The sequence below is a fragment of the Passer montanus genome, unplaced genomic scaffold (genome assembly GCF_014805655.1).
Source record: "Passer montanus isolate IOZ18808 unplaced genomic scaffold, ASM1480565v1 scaffold62, whole genome shotgun sequence".
NCBI lineage: Eukaryota > Metazoa > Chordata > Aves > Passeriformes > Passeridae > Passer > Passer montanus.
Window position 1 is genome coordinate 2,533,584 of NW_024371260.1, and position 20,094 is coordinate 2,553,677.

General features: G+C 42.9%; 1 protein-coding gene across 1 annotated transcript in view; it reads left to right on the plus strand.

Annotated features, from left to right (window-relative positions):
* The window catches only part of PLCH2 (phospholipase C eta 2), a 75,508-nt gene extending 56,813 nt beyond the window's left edge, over positions 1-18,695 (plus strand). The window contains exons 12-23 of the mRNA XM_039727785.1: positions 618-776; positions 1,507-1,599; positions 2,065-2,165; positions 2,489-2,586; positions 2,907-3,089; positions 3,846-3,953; positions 4,129-4,253; positions 4,644-4,728; positions 5,163-5,309; positions 6,205-6,284; positions 10,641-11,694; positions 15,785-18,695. Coding sequence (XP_039583719.1) covers positions 618-776; positions 1,507-1,599; positions 2,065-2,165; positions 2,489-2,586; positions 2,907-3,089; positions 3,846-3,953; positions 4,129-4,253; positions 4,644-4,728; positions 5,163-5,309; positions 6,205-6,284; positions 10,641-11,694; positions 15,785-17,490 — 3,939 coding nt within the window. The 3' untranslated portion in view covers positions 17,491-18,695. The remainder of the gene's footprint in view (positions 1-617; positions 777-1,506; positions 1,600-2,064; positions 2,166-2,488; positions 2,587-2,906; positions 3,090-3,845; positions 3,954-4,128; positions 4,254-4,643; positions 4,729-5,162; positions 5,310-6,204; positions 6,285-10,640; positions 11,695-15,784) is intronic.
* Positions 18,696-20,094: the final 1,399 nt, after the last annotated feature.

The following is a 20,094-nucleotide window of genomic DNA, read 5'->3' on the forward strand; positions in this document are numbered from 1 at the left end:
TCTCCCTCAGGCTATTTCCTCATTTTGTATTATGGATCTGATCCTTTTCATCTAAAAGAGAAACTTCTTTGTGAATAAGACTACCAAAGGAGAAAAACAATTCCTTTGCTTTTTGGAAGTTATTACATGTTAGCATATCACTTTCCAATACTTTACCATCTTTGTTATTAACAGTTCACTTTGCTGAGATTTACTGATGCTTTAAATCTGAGGTTTCCTGCACCTGGTTTGCTTTCCAAAATGAAATTTTGAAGAGTTCAGACAATCAGACCTTGTTTCATGACAAATGTAACTGGGAATTCTTGGGGCCTACAGAGAGAACACAATCTGTCACCCCTTAAAACACCTGAGTGCAAAAGAAAACTCTTGATTTTTATTTTCAGTTTTATTTCCCCACTTCCCCATACAGGCCATGGTGCACACAAAGCAGGAACAGGAGTTCTCTTACATTTTGCCTTTGATCTGCTGAAAAGAGGATTCTAAAGCATCTCCCATCCATTCCACCCAAAAGATCTTGCACCTATTGCAGCTGCAGAGTCAGCCTGGACATGGCATGGGGCTCACATGGTGCTTTCTTCATCACTGCCTTGTTTAATGATTTAATGGTTTCTTTGCAGGCATCTGCTAACAGGAAAAGAGTGGAGAATATAGCAAAGAAAAAACTTGACTCACTGATAAAAGAGTCCAAAATCCGTGACTGTGAAGATCCAAACAATTTTACAGTTTCCACTCTACCATCCTCAGGAAAGGCTGGGCTGAAGTCTGACAGTAAGAAGGTGAATTTGTGTTTAATTGTACTTGTGTTTCATTAGTTTACTAAATATATCTTATACTACTGACTTCAGCTTCATAGCTGAATTCATGCAGTTAATGATGATGCCAGGTGAACATCACTGTCAGATATACAAACTATTTATCTTGCTCACACAGCAATTGGAGCATGAAATGTACTCTGAAATGACTTTTCAACAGAAAGATTTTGATTTTCCATTATAAAAACTGCTTAGGAATGTTGGGCTCTTTTTGTTCCTCAGTTCTCCATGTTCTATGCATTTTCAGTTAAATTTTAATTTTATATTCACTCTAATTTATAAAAATATACTCAGCCCACAGACTACACTTCATGAAGTTGAGGCATTTTCATTTTAGACTTTGTAATAAGCCACAAAAACTTTGGGAAGATTGTTCCACGCAAATGAAAAGCAGTGGAGATCTGCCAACAATAAGCAGGTGTAATAACCAGGGATTAAAACTAAACTAGGGATGAGAACTAAAAATCAGCTTCCCAAAACATTCTGTGGGGTGAGTTTTGATGTATTTTAAACCCAATGCTTTACATGATGTATCAGAGAATTCTTGTGAGAGCCACCACAAGGCCAAGGCTTCCAAACCCTTTAGCAGAGATGTTACCCAGAAGAGTCAGTGCCAAAACCCCCTCCTGTTTGTGCTGATATCCAGAGACTGTCTGAGCTCCTGTGTTCTTTCTTCTCTCTTTGGTTGCTTCAGAGTAAACTTGAGGATGATGCAGAATCTGGGGAAGATTTCAGTGCCAGCAAAAGGCAGAGCAGGTCACTCATGGGCAGCTTCTCCAAACGCAAGGTGAGCCCCTGCCAAGGTGAGGTCTGCACCAGAGCTTGGGTTCTTGGAGGGATTTTTATTTTTGCATGCAGTGGAGAGGAATTTCATAGCTGTAACATCTGCAGCACCTCGCTCTGAGGCTGCTCCCTGAACAGACAGGCTGGGGAGCTGCTCATCATTGTGCATAACAACCCAGATTCAATCTACATGAAGGTCTGAGGGCGTCCAAGACCTAACTGAGAACCACAAAAATTAATTTACACCTTACATCTGAGGATTTGGGCTTCCTTTATAACGAGGCTCAGACCTTGGGCTGAGTTTTCCCCATGTGCAAATTTTGCTGCAGAGCCGAGTGTTACGAAAGCTGTCATTTTCCATTTTCTCTAAGTAACACACTCATTGGCATAACAAAGCAGAATTGTAGCCAGCTGCTCGAACTTTGATCACACAGTTATGATATTGTGGTTTTATTTCCTTCTGGCACAGAAAAAAGGAAGCAAATTGAAAAAGGCATCAAGTTTTGAAGAAGGTGAAGACGATTCGGATTCTCAAGGGAATTTGGCCAGGAGCTCTGTACATTACAGCAGGTTTGTTAACAAATGATTGGACAACTTTGTTGCTAAAATATGCCAGCATAAATGCACCCACTAAATAGGTTTGCTTCTGGTCTAGATGCCAGTTTGTTGGTGACAGGAATGTGGGGAGATGCAATGTCTGCCACAAAATCACCAGAATGATCTCTTGGTGCTGTTCAGATTAATTAGCAAAGCACAGTGGACCTTTTATGCATTTTGAGCTCTTACTGTCTCCTCTATTTCTTTACCCTGATTTATTTTTAAATATGAAAGATAACATTTACCCCTTAATTGGTGGGAAGTTGATTTGTTTTGTTAATTTGTTACCTTTCTAGGGTAAGCCGACAGAAGAAGACAATGAAGTTGTCCAGGGCCCTGTCTGACCTGGTGAAATACACAAAGTCTGTTGGCATCCATGATGTTGAAACTGAAAGTAAGTTGAGCTAAAAGTTTGGTGAAAATAATTGCTGCACAAAGAAATGGAAATATTTATGTTCTTGCATATATTTTTATTAGAAGAAGACCTCTTAATGAAGATTCAGGTCATGATCATATTCAGCTTCACTTTCCCAACCATAACTGCTCCAATAAGCACAGTGTCTGCTGTAATTTAAGGAAAACAGAGTTCCTCTGAGTGGCATGCACTGAAATGATGCTTGATAGCTAAAAAGGAACCAGTGCTATGTACTTTTGAAAGCTTTATCTAGATAATGAATAAATGAATAAGGAGATTACCTCTAATCTCCTCTGCAGTCTCTTCCAGCTGGCAGGTTTCATCCTTCAGTGAAACCAAAGCCCACCAGATCCTGCAGCAGAAGCCAGCACAGTACCTGCGCTTCAACCAGCACCAGCTGTCCCGCATCTACCCCTCCTCCTACAGAGTGGACTCCAGCAACTACAACCCCCAGCCCTTCTGGAATGCTGGCTGCCAGCTCGGTGAGCTGGGAGGAAACTCCTTTATTTTTTGTTCTGTTTCGGGAGGGATGTTGTGGGAAATGGATTTGTAGAGAATTCCACCCTTGGAATAGGATAGACGTTGTTGGGAGAGAAATGGAGCTGGAAACAAGTTTCAAAGGATGGCCTTGCAAATAAGAGAAATACTTTAGAGAAATACAACTATGAAAGATGCATTGAAGTAAGACTTAAAAGGGGTAATTTTAGATGATTTGCTTTAAAACATGTATAACATAGTGTAACAGAAGCTGATAGGCCAAGAAATGCTTATAATGTATTGTAATTAGGAAATAATTGGCTTCTGATTGTGATGGTGTGAATTATAACATCTGTATTGTCTCACCCTTCACATGACACTGAAAATAGAATAAAAGTTTTTAAAGCACCTCTCAGAGCTTCCCCATCTCCGGGTCAGAAATAGCTTAATTCAACAGGATGTTTGAATAGGAGCACTGGAATCACCCCTTAGGACACTCTGAGCTCTCTGCTTATCCAGCTTTGCTGACCATGGAGTCCTCCTTGGTACTGTCCCTGGATTGATTACCTTGAACTTGTGTCTTACATGCAAGGAGTTGTCTGGTAAATGGAAATAAATGAACTTCTCAAATGCAGGAGGGCTTCAGAGTTCAGCTCTTCTGGACAGCTTCTCTCCCTGAAGCTGTAATATATGAGAATAATTTTCCATAAGATATCTGATTTAAGAAGTCAAATTGGAATCTGATTTTTTTTTTTTAATAGTTGCACTAAACTACCAGTCAGAGGGGAGAATGCTGCAGCTGAACCGGGCCAAATTCAGTGCCAATGGGAACTGTGGCTATGTCCTCAAACCAAACTGCATGTGTCAAGGTAAGGAAAAGCAGCAAAACCAGGGGAACACTGATTGCAGGACAGGATTGACTGTGAGGCCTTGTTGCAGTTTGTTTAGAGATTCATTTCTGATGCCAGAAGCAAAAGAGCCAGAAGGTATCTGTAATTAAAGTCATGTTGCACTTTCACATTATGGGACCCTTCATTCTTACAGGTGTCTTTAACCCAAATTCTGAAGACCCACTGCCTGGTCAATTGAAGAAACAGCTGGTTCTAAGAATTATCAGTGGTCAACAACTCCCCAAACCACGTGATTCCATGCTGGGAGACAGAGGAGAGGTATGGGACAGCTGTGGTTGTTATTTTGTGATGCAGAAGGTTTATTTCCATTCTGGCTGGGCTGAGGATGAGGATTCCACATCCTGCAGTTGCTTGTCAGGAGACACAGTCCATGAATAAATTAGGTCATGAACATCCTACATCTTCAGGTGGTTTTCTTCATTTTAAGCATCACAGCTGTGCTTGGATGGTTTTCCTCAGTTGCCAATACAGTACTACCAGAAGAAGGAAAAAAAAAAGGGAGAGAGATCTTATTAATTTAATAAGGCTCAGGACCAATAATTACCCAGACACTCACGTACAGTGCCCATATTGTAAAAGCCATTTGCTTGGGTTTCATCTTTGCCACTCTTTCTTTTCAATATTGGTTGGGTTTTTTTTGTTTTTCAGATTATAGATCCATTTGTTGAAGTAGAAGTTATAGGCTTGCCTGTTGATTGCTTCAAAGAACAAACCAGAGTAGTTGATGATAATGGTAAGATTATCTGGGAATTAAGTTTTTTTTATGGCTGAAACATCCTCTTTCAGACAAGTTTTTTTCATAAGAATAGGAGTAGATAAGATTTGGTGCCTATTATGGCAAAACACTGAAAATTGGGTTTCAACATTTTAAATGTTTATTAAACTTGGATTTTGACTTGTTTGAGTTGGTATAAATATGCTGAAGGCCTTGGTAAGAAACAAAACATTTGTTTTCTCATTATGTGTGAGAGAAGGGTATTTTGAGCTTGCTGTGGTCAAAAGGCAGGTTGGCCAAATTTAGGTAACACCCAACTCTGTTCCTTGTGGGAATACTGGATTTCCCAAGAACAATCAATCAGTCAGGAAAACCAGAACGACACCACAGCTTGGGCAGACTTGTTGTTTGTTGTGAATGAGATTCCTAAAGGCTGATTCCCCCTCTGGAAGGTTTTAACCCCATGTGGGAGGAGACCTTGGTGTTCACAGTGCACATGCCAGAGATTGCCCTGATCCGGTTCCTGGTGTGGGACCACGACCCCATCGGGAGGGATTTCATCGGGCAGAGGACAATAGCCTTCAGCAGCATGATGCCAGGTAAGAGAAAGCTGACACCCCAAATTAATGGGCTGGGATTTTTCCCGTGAAAATGAAAATTAATGTGTCTGCTGCAGAAATTTCTAGTTAGAACAAGAGATTGGAGTTTGGGCCCTGAGTTCTCTGCCTTAGTCAGCTCCTGACTGATAAGGTGATGAAGACTAAACCCATTGACTCTAGATTTTTGGGACTAGATTTTGAACAAGTGGATAAGATTATTAAGCAGGGTGAGTAAATACTGTGGGCTTGGCAGGCTGCTATGCAGAATCTTTACTCCTTTAGTGGTTTCCACTCTCTTTCTTCACACCAGTTTTTGAAAAACTCTAGGGTTTTCTTGGTTTTGTGACTATGAGTAGTAGTTTAACACAGAATAAAAAGTTACCTATTCTAATGATGGGATCCAGGCCATTAAATGACATTTTCTGACAGTTTCCTCTTTCAGTTTTCATTTCAGTCTTCTTCCACATTAAAACTTCTTGTGTGTGTATTTTTCTTTCCTTTCAAAGTAAAGAAAAAAGTTTGTCTTTAAGATTAAAAAAACCCCATCCAGTCTCACTAAAGTGACCTTGGATGAAAGGTTTGCAGTCTCAATAATGGACTAAAACTCCAGAGGAGAGAATGTGGTCGAGTTTAAATCATGGCTTGACAGCAGCAATAACAGAGCCTGGATGAAACAGGGCAGGGCTGTTTTATGAAACCATGACAAAAAATGGGGGTGAAATTTGCAGGTGGTGTGGCTCAGGGACACCTGAGCGTGGCAAGGAGATGCTCAAGCCTGGATCCTCACTGTGAGAAACCTGCTTGATCTCTTCTGCTGCTCACCAAAGGAAAATCTCCAGCTGCTCCCCCTGTGACCTCTCCCAGCCCTGAGCCAGCTCTGCTCCCTCTGTTTCAGGTTACAGACACGTGTACCTGGAAGGCATAGAAGAGGCTTCCATCTTTGTGCATGTGGCTATAAATGACATCTGTGGTAAGGTGAGTGTCTCTGTGCTGTGTAACACCCCCACAGGAGCTGCCAGGATCTTGTATCACACCAGGGAAGCTCAGGGGGTGAAGGTCCAGGCTGACATTTTTGTTCACTTGGAGTAAAATTGATCTCTGTGCTTGCCATGGTAGCCCGAGATCTTTCTGAATGTCCATGGAGATAAAGGCAAATTGTAGGGAAAGTTATCAAAGAGATTCTTGCAGTGCCTTTTTGAGGAAGCCAAAGGAGAAGGTTATTTTCTTGCAGCACACACATTTATATAAATAATGTGATTGTAGGTGCACCTTGCTGAACCAAAGGTTATACACCTTAACCCTGGGCACTTGTTCCCTGCAAAGCTGATGCTTTAAAGGCTCTGCCTGATGTTTTGCTACTTTAAATTTAATTAAATTCCACAAGCTTTTTTGCTTTGGATTTTTTGCCATAATAACTCTTAAAATGCAGAGGTAATAGTTGGACATATTTACACTCCTTGTGTGTTTGCTTCACACACAGGAAATAAACAATTCTCAGGGTGCCACATCTCAATTTCCACGGAAGTAAAGCCCTAATTTCAGACTTGTTCTAGGCCAGATAAAAAGGAGACAGCTCCTGTCCTCTGCGTGCAGTGATCTGTGCTGTTAATTCCAGTGAAATCAGGTACAGAGCACCTTGCAGGATCCCAGTTTGTCCCACAGCAGTGAGGTGCAATATCAGCATCAGGACAGCAGGAGGAAATAAAACTTCTCTGCCTCCTTTGTTTTCTAATTTTTCTTCTTTAATTTCAAAATCAGAGTTAGAAAACCTGCTCAAGCACGAGTAAAACGTCAGCAGTGGTCAGGGTTGTTAATGGTGATGAAATCGGGTACAGAGCACCTTGCAGGATCCCAGTTTGTCCCACAGCAGTGAGGTGCAATATCAGCATCAGGACAGCAGGAGGAGGCATCCAGCGGGCTGGGAATGCCCAGGTCCTCCTCCAGAGGGAAATTTGAGCAATCCTGAACAGGAAAACAGCTTTTTTACACTTTAATCATCACTCAGTTACTTAACTCCAGCCGCTGCCCTTGCCAGCAGTGTTTAATGGAAGGGCCAATGTTCATCCTCTGGGAATGTTTGAGGTATTTTCAATTCAAACCTCCTTTGGCAAATCCTCTCTCTGTTTAGCCTTGATTTCCTGGTCTTTCATAATTATTTGCCCTTACTAACTTCTTCATGAGTGACTGGCTGTGATAGTGTGCAGAAGGGCAACCTGTCCATTTAAACTTTGGGAATTTTTTTGGGACATAGATTTTTCTTGGTGCTCCCTGATTGCTTCTCATTGTCACTGCAGTCTCTCTGGGCTTGCTGGTGTTAGGAAGTGATTCTGTGCACTGAGAAAATGTAAAGATTTGGAAGGAAAGTCTGTATGTGTTGTGGTTTTGCTTTGGTTTTTAAAATTAATTTATACTTTTTAATAAAAACTACTGAAAATGTGGAACAAATATTACACGTCCCTTTCTGGTTTGGTCTGTCTGAATTACTTTTTGCTTTGATTTTTGGTTAAAGGGCTGTCCAAATTAGAATTTTTTCTTTTCTCCTCTCTTAATTATGGGCAGAAAAATCACCCCAGTTATCAGCCTGGTTTTACCTATCCTTTATTAATCCAGAGATTCTAATGCAAACATTTACATTTTGGGACTTTTTTATCAATGGAGATATTCCACCTGCTCAGTAGCTTGGTATTACTAAAACAGTTTTAGATTGGTTTTTTTTGTTGGTTTTTTTTTCACTTTAACTTATGTGTGAAATCTCTTCCAGATTGCTCTGTTTCCTGGAAAGGCTTTTCTTTGTTTCTGTCTCCTCTGTGGTCTGCTGATGTAGTGCAGAATTTCTTGTGGTTTTTCTAGATGTGCCTATCTCTGAGCTCCTCCCTCACCGTTACTCTGCCTTTACTCTGTCTGTTTGTGATTTCAGTGGGCTTCTCTATGTCAAAAAAGTCTCCTTTTAGAAGCAGAGCGTTTTTAGACGCCTTGAAGGTACCCCTCCTGTCCCAGGGAGGTGCAGACACCACCACACACCTGCATGCCTTGAGCTGGTAGCTTCATTCAGCATCAACCTTTCCTTGGTAGCATTCTCGAGCTCTCCAACTCATGGAACATGAGCTGTGACATTGGACTGGCTCACCCCTGTGGGGTCATGGACAGCCACAGAGCCCTCCCCGTGTGAAGCAGATCCAGGATAAAGGTCCTGCCACTCTCCCCCTTCTCTGAGCCTCTCCCTCTCCTGCCTTTTCTCTGGAGGGCCATCATTCAAACCCCTTTCTGAAAAGAACATTGACAGTGAATCATTTGCTAAATTGTGGGAAAGCCTCTTGTGCTGTTTTTCAAGTCTGCTTTCCAGAGTGAAACAGCCCTGTAAAAGCTGGGCTGGAAGCTGAAAGCACAGTGTCCTGGATCTCCCTCAAAACTGCTCTCTTTTATTTTTTTTCCTTATTTTAAAACTTTTTTCCCCCCAAGTTAATCAAATCTGCCTTTGTGTTCTTGAATCACTTCATTGATTCAAGCAACAGTGTCCAGCTTAACAAAGCTGCAGCAAACAAGCCAGAATGACACCTTGGGGCCTGCACTGCGTGTCACCCATTCCATCAGTGCTTCCCTTTTCTTTTTGGTGGACATTATTTGTCTGTGTTGTTTGTATGACATTTTTTTCTGGGTTTTGCAAATATTTATATTGTCTGATTTTTATAGCAATAAATTAATGTACTTGCCAACTTGTCTCCCAGTAATCCAAGTAGACTGTTCAATAGTCTGGCTCTCACAGAAGATTTTTCAATATTTAATATTTGCCTTGCATGGGAAAAATCAAACCCCACCATCTCTATCTTATCCTAAAGGTAATTTTTTATAATGTCCTACTCATACTGGGAATTGGCACGTGATAACTAAACTTCAGTCAATTATAATTGACTAAATATTATATGAAAAAATAATATTATGGATACTTTTTCTGGCCCTTGTGTCAGCCAAATAAACCTTGGTCCCACATGGCAGCTTGGGCAGAACACTCAGGGTAAAAGCAGCTCTCAGCCCAGGCTCAGTGCACAGGGCAGCATTAAGCCCTGCACAGCAGAACTGGAAATGCACAAGCAGGCACTCAAATATTTATCTGGGGGTGAAAGGCTGTTGTAATTTAAATGAGACCCTTCTGTGCCTTTGTTTGGCACTGCAGAAATGTGACCTCGTGTGACATCACAGGGCACAACTGGAATGGCAGCGAGCGCGGCTGCTGCTCAGGTTCTGTCACAGGCTCCTTAAAATGCCACAATCTACCCTGGGTTTGTTCATTCTGGTGCTACAGCTGCTCCAAAGTCTGATCCAAGTGGGAAATAAAGAGAGCAAAGAGGGAGAAGTAGATTAAAAGAGAAATACCTTTCTGTGCTGGAAAGGATCTCTGGTTTGCCCAGAGCAAACCAGCGCTGACTCAGGCATCAGCCTGGGCTTGAAAAGTTGGCAAGTACACCTGGAATGTTTGCAGGAATGCTGGAACTCTGTTTCATTGAAATGTTAATCAGTTGTATGGTGGTGGGAGATTTATGATGGTGAATTTATGTGTTTAATGCTTAAATAACTACTGAAGACTATGGAGAACTGTAATATGACACTAACTTCCCTTGTTTGTAGTGTGTTTCCTCAGTGCTGAACACATACACCAGTGTCTTGGGATAAGTGTTGTATGGTAGGAAAAATTACCAAAATGTAATCACACAGGTAGAAATTTGAAATACTCAATGATCTTTTGTGTGTATATAGTTAACTGCTACTCCTGACAGTGCTCAATTCAATTCAAGTGTAGATCTCCTTTATATTGAAAAAATATTTTATTTTATGGTCAGTGTTTATTTCCCAGCAGTTCCTAGAAAATTCATTTATAGCAAGAACTTTAAATACATCTGCTTTGGGTGAAAGTGAGAAACTCTTCAGCTTTCAGAATGAAAGCCTTGTAGACAGAAGTATTTCCTTTTTTTTTTTTTTTGTTTCTCTTTTCAACAGCTCTAATGTTTATGTAGATGTTGTAAGTAGTTACATGCTAGAAAGAAAATGATGACAAATACAGAGATAAGTGTGGCTGGAAAATGTTATCTAAAAACAGAGCTGAGAAAAAAAAAAGAGATGTGTTATTTTGCAAGGCTGCTGTTAGTGATTTTTTTTTTTTCATTTTTAATGCCTGTCCTATTTCTGGGTTAGTTCTCATGCTGATGGTAGGAATATAGCAGGAGACTGCATGTGAACGATCATTTGTTCATGAGTTCCTGTGCCCCGAGGAAGAGCCTTACATTTTTTATAAGGGGCTTTTTTATATTTTTATTTTTTTTCTCGTTTCTTTTGCAGGCCAAACAAGCTCTAGGTCTAAAAGGGCTGTTTCTCAGAAATCCAAAGCAGGCCTCTCTGGACAGTCATGCTGCTGGGCAGCTCCATCGCAAACATTCCTTTAGCAGCCACATCCTGCGACGGACGGCCAGTGCACCCACCAAGAGCCAGAAGAAGAACAAGAAAGGCTTTCCAGAAATCGCTTTTGACACAAAGGACAGCAGCTCTGCAGGGGCTGGAGAAGGGCGGGAAGTGGAAGCTGCCTCCCAGCCTCGCTTTGTGCAAGAGCCAGAAAGCGCTTCCCCGTCCCCAGCTCCCCGCGACGGCGCTGCTGGGGAGGCACCTGGCAAGGCCTTGAAAGGTAAGGCCCAGGGCTGTCCCCAGGGGCCAGGGCAGAGCTGTGCCCACCCCGGGGCTCCCTACAGCGAGCCCTTGCCCAGGGCACACAGGGTGAGGCTGCAGGAGCCCCAGGGAGAGAAGCCAAGCGTCTTCGCCCGCTGCGCCATCAACAGCTCGGGCAGGATCGGCGTGGCCACCAACTGCATGAAATGCATGATTGGCTCCAAGGAGAGCCCTGACCCAGAGGGGCCCTGGAGTGACCACCCTGGCAGGCCCCTTGCTAGAGAGCCCCTGCACGCTGGGCAGGGCAGCAGTGCAGAGGAGAGGGTAGAGCTGCACACCTGGGTGGTCAGAGGGCAGCCCAGGCCACACGCAGATCTGCAGCCTTGCAGCAGCCCCGGACCCGCAGGTGACCCCAGGAGGAGCACCCAGTCTTTTGTGAGCCCAGGGAAGACGAGTGGTGACTCCAAGTGCCACGGGATGAAGGCTCATTCCCGGCAGCGCTGGCACTGCCAGTCAGGTGGCAAGTATGGAAGCACTGTCAACCTGGTTGCAGCCAGCAATGGCTCCATATCCTCCAACTCCAGCAGTCTAGAGAGCCTTGGAAGCCCAGAGTTCCCCAAGCACTGGTCTGAACCTTCTCGAAGGCAAGTGGGCACCCTACAGAGGGAAATGAATGCCTTGTTCGTTCAAAAATTGGAGGAAATTCGAAGTAAATCCCCTATATTCTTTACTGGTAAGACCAGATTTTCTTCACCCTTCTCCACTGTAGATCACATCATCGTCCCAGCTTCTGCATAGCATCCTTACTTAGAAGCTCCTCTATGTTGTTTGGCTGTCAAGAGGTCTTTTTTTTTTTAATTTTGGCAATGACAGAAGAAAAAAAATCTGCATAAATATTTTTATTTTCTTTTTTTGTAGACGTGTCTGGTTTAGCTTAGTCCTTGCCGTGCCTAGTCAACCATCTGCAGTAGTGACACTGTCAGTAGCCCATAAATGTTGGGGTTGTTTGTTCAGGGCTTTTTGTTTCCTTGATTTTCTTAGTGACTGTGGTATGATACTAAGTAAATTTTAAGATCCAAACCAGAGCATTAAGTGAGATTGAACATGGAAAACTCACATCAACAAACAATATTTCCATTATCAGCCTCTGTGTTCCACTGAGGGATAACCACATCAGGAATGATGTCTAATGAGCTCTCTGACAACAAAAAACCTGTTCCCTCCTCAAAGATCAAAATCACTGCTGTCAGTCCAGGAATTACTGGATGGATTTCTCTGCTCGGTTCAGGAGATGTATTTTATAAACACAGCAGCCCATTCTGGCCCTAAACGTGTGTGCAATCCTTTCTGCTGTGCTGTGATGTGGGCTTGAGTGCAGAGCTGCAGAGAGCAGCAGAGTGTGTGATCTGCTGCTCCCTGGCATCAGCCAGCCTGGGGCACTCCTGCCATTCCCCACTGCACCCCAAAACGCTCCCACTTAGAGGAAAGCTCCTAAAGCTGCAGCATTTTGTGGTTGTTTCACACTGGGACTGTGTGGCTGCACCTGTGCCATGAGCTGGGGGTTTGTAGAGATGGGAATTCAAAGCAGAGGCAATCAAAGGATGTCTTTTAGTAAGAAAAATGGCATTTTTCCTCCTGATTTGGCAGGAATGGGACAGAAGGAAGGAGATTTTGATAAGAATTTTCTGCTTCACAGGACTGTAAGGAGAAAGTAGGAAATACAGCTTTGGCTGTAACTGCAAGAGCTCCTCTTCAAATCCTCACCCTCCTTGTTAATTGTCCAAGAAATGTGGACACCAATGATTACATTTTCAGGAATAGTGAAGTGATTTTGGTGTTTTTCCTAAAATGTAATCCCTTTTTTAATAACAGATTCTGAGTGCCCACCTATAGTGGGCTTCTTTGAAAGCCTCATACAGAAATTTGAGACATTTTATTTATTTGACCAATTTTATCTGGTTGGGTTTCTGAAATTTACCTTCTATTTTTTATACCATTTTTTAAAAAACATATTTTTCCAATATCTGCTTCAGGCTTTTAGGAAAATACCAGGACAATGGGAGGGGAGAAATTTGCTGGTTCCCGTGACTTGCAGTTAATCCAAAGCAGCAGAACTCTTTCTATGCCTAAATTATTGGCATTTGGCTTTTCACAAACTCTGAGTACTGTGACATATGAAACCATTTCCCATTATCAGTGCCAGCTCCCCTGCCAGCCCCCCAAGTCACTAAACAAATATTGTGATATGCTTGAAATTTGATTAAATCCATCTGACTTCCCAAGCATGGAATCAGCAAACCCTTAAATTGGTGAAATGGTGCCTTGGACTGGCTGCTGCTGGTCCAGTGACAGCCCCTCTGTTTGCACAAACAGATCCCTTTCCCATCCTCCTGCAAGGCCATGCCCTGGGCCAGGAAACCAGGGAAACCAGCTCCATGGCTGCACTTGGGAATTGGCATTCTGCTGGGGGAAGTGCCCCTGGGATAAGGCAGGAGACTATTGCTGGTCCTTTATTATATATTAAATAAATATATTTAATGACAATTATTTATATAATATAAATAGATAAATATATATAACAAGAATATAATATAAATATTGAGATATATTAAAATTTATAAATATATAAAACATAAGCAAATATATATTTAACAATACTGTAATAATATATAATATAATATAATATAATATAATATAATATAATATAATATAATATAATATAATATAATATAATATATTTAAATATAATATAATATAATATAATATAATATAATATAATATAATATAATATAATATAATATAATATAATATAATATAATATAATATAATATAATATAATATAATATAATATAATATAATATAATATAATATAATATAATATAATATAATATAATATAATATAATATAATATAATATAATATAATATAATATAATATAATATAATATAATATAATAATATAATATAATATAATATAATATAATATAATATAATATAATATAATATATTTAACAATATTTTAATAATAATTATTATTACTATAGCTGGCCCAGAATTCCATTTCTCAGGGTTCTCCCTTCCCAACGTGCCCCAGTCTGTGCTGCTGGATGGGCAGAAGGAGAGTTTATAATCTGATCAGCTCTGGGCCCTTCCTGACACTCCTCCAGGCACTGAGAGTCTGGAATGTTGGATCTGGGTTATGGGATGTTGCAGTTGGGTTATGGGATGTTGCAGTTGGTTATGGGCACAGGTGCCTGGTTCCCTTCCAGCACTCCCAGCTAATGCAGGACAGGACAGAGCTGCTCCCACCCCTGAGTTCTGCACTGGGCTGGAAATCCTGGTGCCAAGGCTCTGGGAGTGATGTTTTCCATTAGGAGAGGGCTTTGGAGGAGTCCAGATTCCTCTGAGCAACCTGGAAGATGTCCTTGCTTATATCAGGGTACTTGATGATTTTTAGGGTCCTTTCCATCACAAACCACTCTGTGATTCCATGATTCTGTGATTCCATTCCCCTGTCCAGTGGAGTGTGTTCCTCCAACACTAACAAATATTTTCATCTTTCTATGATTAAAAAATGAACTTAATATCTGTCCATGTGTGGACTCCATTGAGTGCTCTGGTTGGTCAGAAATTCTTAGGATCCTACAACCATGTGTGAATATTCCTGTATGTCTCCTTTCCCTCCCTCAGCACTAATTTATCCTGTTATCTGCACCTGCCTTCCCTACATTAATTGGATTTTTCCTCTGTTCTGTCCTATTATTCTACATGCACACTCTCTCTCTCTAGTTAAGAACTGAAAGGACAAGAAAGTCAAAGGTAATGTCTGCTGAGTGTCCCTGATTCGAGCACCTTGTTGCCTGTAGTCCTGATTTTTGCCTGTTTGCTGCCCTATAATTACCTGCTCCTGTATCCTTGAGGTCGTGCTCTGCCTTGGTGGTGCTTTGTTAGTTCTGGAATGCATGTCTGCACTGTGCTTTGGAGATATGGGAAATAATCTTTTTGGCATGATTGCTTTGGCTCCCGGGGTGCAGGTGATAAACATTGCAGAGAATGGAGCATTTTCTCCAGGTAATTGGTGGCTGTAGTGATTCTCCAGGGCTGCACTCACATCCTGCTGTTCATGACCCATCTGTCTGCAGAGCTTCTTTTTGAAATAGAAATTACCAAGTTTTTTGTTTTTTGGTTTTTTGTTTTTTTTTTGGAAGAACAAAGTCTGTTTAAAGCTTTTGTTTTGTTTCTAAAAGTCCCATTGCCAACATTCCACTGTCTGCAGATCATTTGTAATCTGCTCCACAAGGCCTGTGCTGCTTCTCTTCTGAGTGGTTGGTCACTGGGATCACATCTGCTGGTCAAACTGGTGTTTGATCATTGTACATGCTCTGGTTGTGCTCTGACACCCTGACCTGTCTGAGTGCTGGAAGGAAGGAAAACTGAAAATCAAGTGGTGCTGGATGGTGGAGGAAGAAAAGCTGGTTTACAAAAGGGGACACAAAGGGCAAAAATTGCTGGGTACTGTTGTTGTTTGATAAGAAAACCAGAACAGTCACATGGTGCTGCTGTGCATGGACTGAGGTTTCTTGAAGCAACAGGGCTTTGTGCAGCTAAAACTGAATGTGCAAAATGTTTTGCTGCCTTTGGCCAGGCATTTGAAATCACAAGTTATTTTAAAAATCATGATTAACACAGGCAACTTGTACCTTGAGAACAAAATGGTAACACATAAGGAATGAATCTTAGCTCAGCTGTAATTTGCAAGAGATAACTAACCCTGCATCTCTGTTTTTCTTGTTTCTTTCTTTTTCTTTTCATGCCTCCCAAGCAGACATCTGCCACTTCTCAATGCAGAGGTCAGTCACTTCTTTATGCAGCCTAGAAACGATCACAGAAGAGCCTGTGGCCAGTGAGAGCCATCACTGCAGCCTTCTCTTCCCCCTGCCCGTTACCCCTTACAGTGACTCTGAGGAAGGATCTGGCTCTGACCATTCCACGGAAGCTCCATCAGAGGGAAGCAGAACACCCAACCAGCCTCGAGAGCCCCGACCCTCCAGAGAGCAAGGAACCAACCTGGCTGCAGAAGACCAAGGGCAGGATGTCCCAGCTGACACAAGTTTAACAGCCCCAGAGGATGAGAGGACAAGCGTGGCAGGATGTCCCACAGAAGGAAATGGCTGGACACAGTGCAGTGAGGCTGAAGATCAGGGTGGATCAGCAGCACACCCCCAAAAAGCCAGGCTGGGAGAGGCAGCAGATCACAGTGCTGGCCAACCTGTAGGAAACTGCCAGAAGCAAAACCAACCAGGTCAGGTATCAGCAGACACGAAAAGCACCTCTGAATCCAAAGGGCAAAACCCAGGTGCTGCAGCTGTTCCACCCCAGCAAAGCCGTGTCAGTAACAGCCCACAGGCACATTCTCCCCAGAAAGCCTGGGCTGCTCAGGCTCTCCCTGTCCCTGTTTCCCAGACGAGCTCTTACACATTGGCTAGAAGGGCAAAGAGTGAAGGACTGAAGACGTCAGACTCCTCAGCCTCAATAAAAATTCCGAGCAGCCAGTCTCCAGCAGCTGAAGTGTACTTTGATGCCACTGTCAACGACCGGATCTGGAGCAAGCTGGACTGCGGCAGCCACCGCGACAGCATGTCCTCCTCGTCCAGCATGTCCTCCAACGACACCGTCATCGACCTGTCCCTGCCCAGCCTGGCTCGCAAAAGCCTCCCGGACCTGGGCATGGAGCCTCTGGCCATCAGGAAGGGCATGCGCCCGCGCTCCGCCACCGCCTGCAGCAACGAGATGCCAATGGTCAGCAAGAGCAAGTCCAACCCCAACCTGAGGTCTGGCCAGCTGCCGGCCGACGAGCTGTGCCCCCGGCCCCTGGCCAGGAGCCCTCAGGACACCTTCTCGTCCATTCCTAGAAGGCACACCTGGAGCAGGCTCTACATGGAGAGTCTCAGGCAGTCCTCCAACAAATCCAAAGCGCATGACACGGTTGGGAATAACCAGGCAAAGTCCAAAAGCCTCGGGGACCTTACCTCTGACGACATCGTGTGCACTTTTGAAAGCAAATACCGCAGCATCAGCCGGAGCTTCGTCACCCGCTCCATGCGGGAGCAGCGCCGCTCCTCCGGCCTGCGGCCCTCGGCCAAATCCCGGGACGAACTGACCGAGCAGCTGAAGAAGCTGACAGCCTTCCAGCAGGAAAACGACATCACCTCCCCCATCAGCCTTGAGCCCAGCGAGTCGGAGGAGGAGGGCGAGAGCGTGGGGCTGCTGCGGCGCTCGTCCTCGCGCAGCCAGAGCCGCGTGCGCTACATCGCCAACAGAGCGCGGCAGGCCCAGGAGAGGCAGCGCCTGCAGGGCCGGGCACAGCTCGGGGGCAGCCCCATCGAGGAGAGGGGCAACCCCGAGGGCGCCTGCAGCGTGGGCAGGGCCGGCTGCAGCGACCCCGCTGCCCACGCGGCCCTGGCGGCCTCGCCCAAAGCCCAGCCCGAGTGCGCGGCGGACACCGAGGTGTTCTTCATGCTCAAACTGTGACCCGCGCTCCTGTCACAGCAAAACACCCGAGAGGCCCAAAACGTCCTGTGCTTCCCTTCAGCCAAGGGTGCTTGAAACCACGACTCCAAAGGAATGATGAGGATTCATTTTTAATTGCGCTTTGCCCAGCCTCCGATTTGGCCTCCTTTGTGTTTCTTGCGTTTGCAGTTTGCTCTTGGTCTTTACTAATTTCAATAATTCTTCTGACAATAGTAACCTTGGTGTGTAACAGCTAAATGTGATGCTAAGGACAGCTAAGGTGAATTTTGCTCTAAAAAATCATGGATCCGTGTAAGGAGGCTGGACTTAAAATCACATTTTATTTTCTAGAAGAGTTTGAGGCCTCTGAGGGTGTGAATTAATAATGTAGTAGATACAGTCCATCATCCATTGTGGACCTGCTTATTTCAGTGAAAATCCGTATTTTCTCTTTGAAGAAAAGCTCTCTTGTTCCAAAGCAATGCTTTTATAAACCCAGCCTGTTTATATATCTATATATATATAAAAATATCTATATATATACACCTGTGTGTATGCAAAAATATGTCTGCACATGTATGTACACATGCACACCCTGAACCTGAACTGTGACTGCTCCTTGTCTCAAGGCATTGTCTGAGGGAATTGAGACAGGAGAGAGAAGGGAATGGCTAAAAATAGAAATATCTTCTGACTTTACTTCAGAAATGGCTACAAAGCATGTTAGTCTTTTCTTGAAACAGCACTGTCCCTTCTTATGGTATTTTAACAATGCTGCTGTACATAGCACTTTTTGGATGAATTTTACTATTTCTGTATTGCACTGCCATGCAAAATTTTCAATGATATGTTTAAAAAAAAAAAAAGAGATATTTAATTTTTTAGATGGACATATTTAGAATTAAATAACAACCTAAAGAGAGTAATAATTCTTCCTCCCCCCTTTTTTTTACTTTTTATTTTTAGGGATGTTGTCATGTGTCCCCCCCAATCCCCAGTTATGATGTCATTTATTATAGATGTACATTTTATCAGTGATGGAGAAGAATGTTTACTGAGATGCATTTTAAAGAGAAACAGAGGTTTAATTTTATTTCAGGCTGCATAGAGTCCCTATTATTGAGAAGATATTTTGCCTTTGTAATGATTATTTTGTGTATATTGCAAAATTTAAAAATTTGTTTGTAAAACCACCTTACACTACTAAAATAAACATATTTAACCTCCCAGCTGGTGGCTCTTTAGCTGTAACACAACACTGGGGTTTGTGATACACAAACATGGTTCATTCTATCTGCTTTGTTTTTCAGCTTCCATTGTGGATAACATTTAACTTCACTCTTTTTCAGAGAGGTAGCCAGTGCAAACCCACTCAGATTTTCTCAGGTCCTCCAGAACTTGTGCAAGGATTAGCAGAGACTGACATTGTGTGGTGTGACACAGCACAGGGGCTGGGGCAGGATGCAAATTCTGGGGCAACTGGTGGAATTGGTAGCCAGACAAACAGAAGGAGCTGATCCATCCTGGAGCAGCTGTACAAGTAACACAGATGGCCCTGTTTCATCACTGAGGGGGTTTAAAGCCTGGCTGAAAATGCTGCAGCACAATTTTGCTCTTCACCTGTCACTTGATTGAAAAATCACTTCTATTCCTGTCCCGGCAAAGTGCACAGTGAAAGTGGATTTTACTGCCTTCACACTCCTCCTGGAAGGGTTGTCACTTGTGGAGCTGGGAAGGGGCTCTTGGTTCTAATTTTAGTATCACTTAGCCACAAGAATTTAAGCTCTGAGATACCAAAACAGTAACGAAATTTAAACTCTGAGATATCAAAACGTAAGGCTGTGTTATCACCATGACACGGCAATGGGGCTGGAGGGGTTAAATTTCCTGATTAAATCTTTTCAAATGCTCTTCAGCGTGTTTTGTCTGAAAATATTCCCTCGGTTTTCCAGGCTGGCTCAGATCTGCACAGCTTGTCTGCAGGACTCGGATCCTGCAGATCCCAGGGCAGCTTTGAGCAGCAGAGCTTTGGGATGTGCACCGAGGTGACCCCACAGCATCACTGCAGGCTCTGGAGGGGAGGAGGTGAAGCTGCAGCAGAAACGTGTGATCTGCCAAGAGGAGCCTCCCATTGTGTCCCAGCACAAAGCAAATTTCATTAGCATTCTCTGGATGAAAAATCATTCGTGTAATACTTTAATTTCGGGCTGAAAAGCTGCAGGGAGTCGCTGCTTTTGTAACTTTAATGCTTTTGCAGCTTTAATGGCAAGTACATGCAACTTGACAGCTTTGGAAAGTTAATGTTTAAAAGGTCCATTTGTGTCTTCTCAAAGACTGAGTCTCACAATCAGATTATTTTCATCTTTAATTGATTAAGCAATACTTGTTAAATTAATGTACCTCACAGGAGGCAGTATTATGGAGCACTTTATAACATTTACCTTCATTCAGACTTTTAACCAGCAGTGTTTGGATTTAAATCATTAGGGTACATGTGAAATTTGCCCTCTTGCTTCCAGATTAGTAGCAACCACTTTTACAGCTTGTTTTGTGACACTACATAAGACTGACCATTCATCATGTATTTATTTATTCCCATAAGAGGAATTTATTCCAGCATTTAAG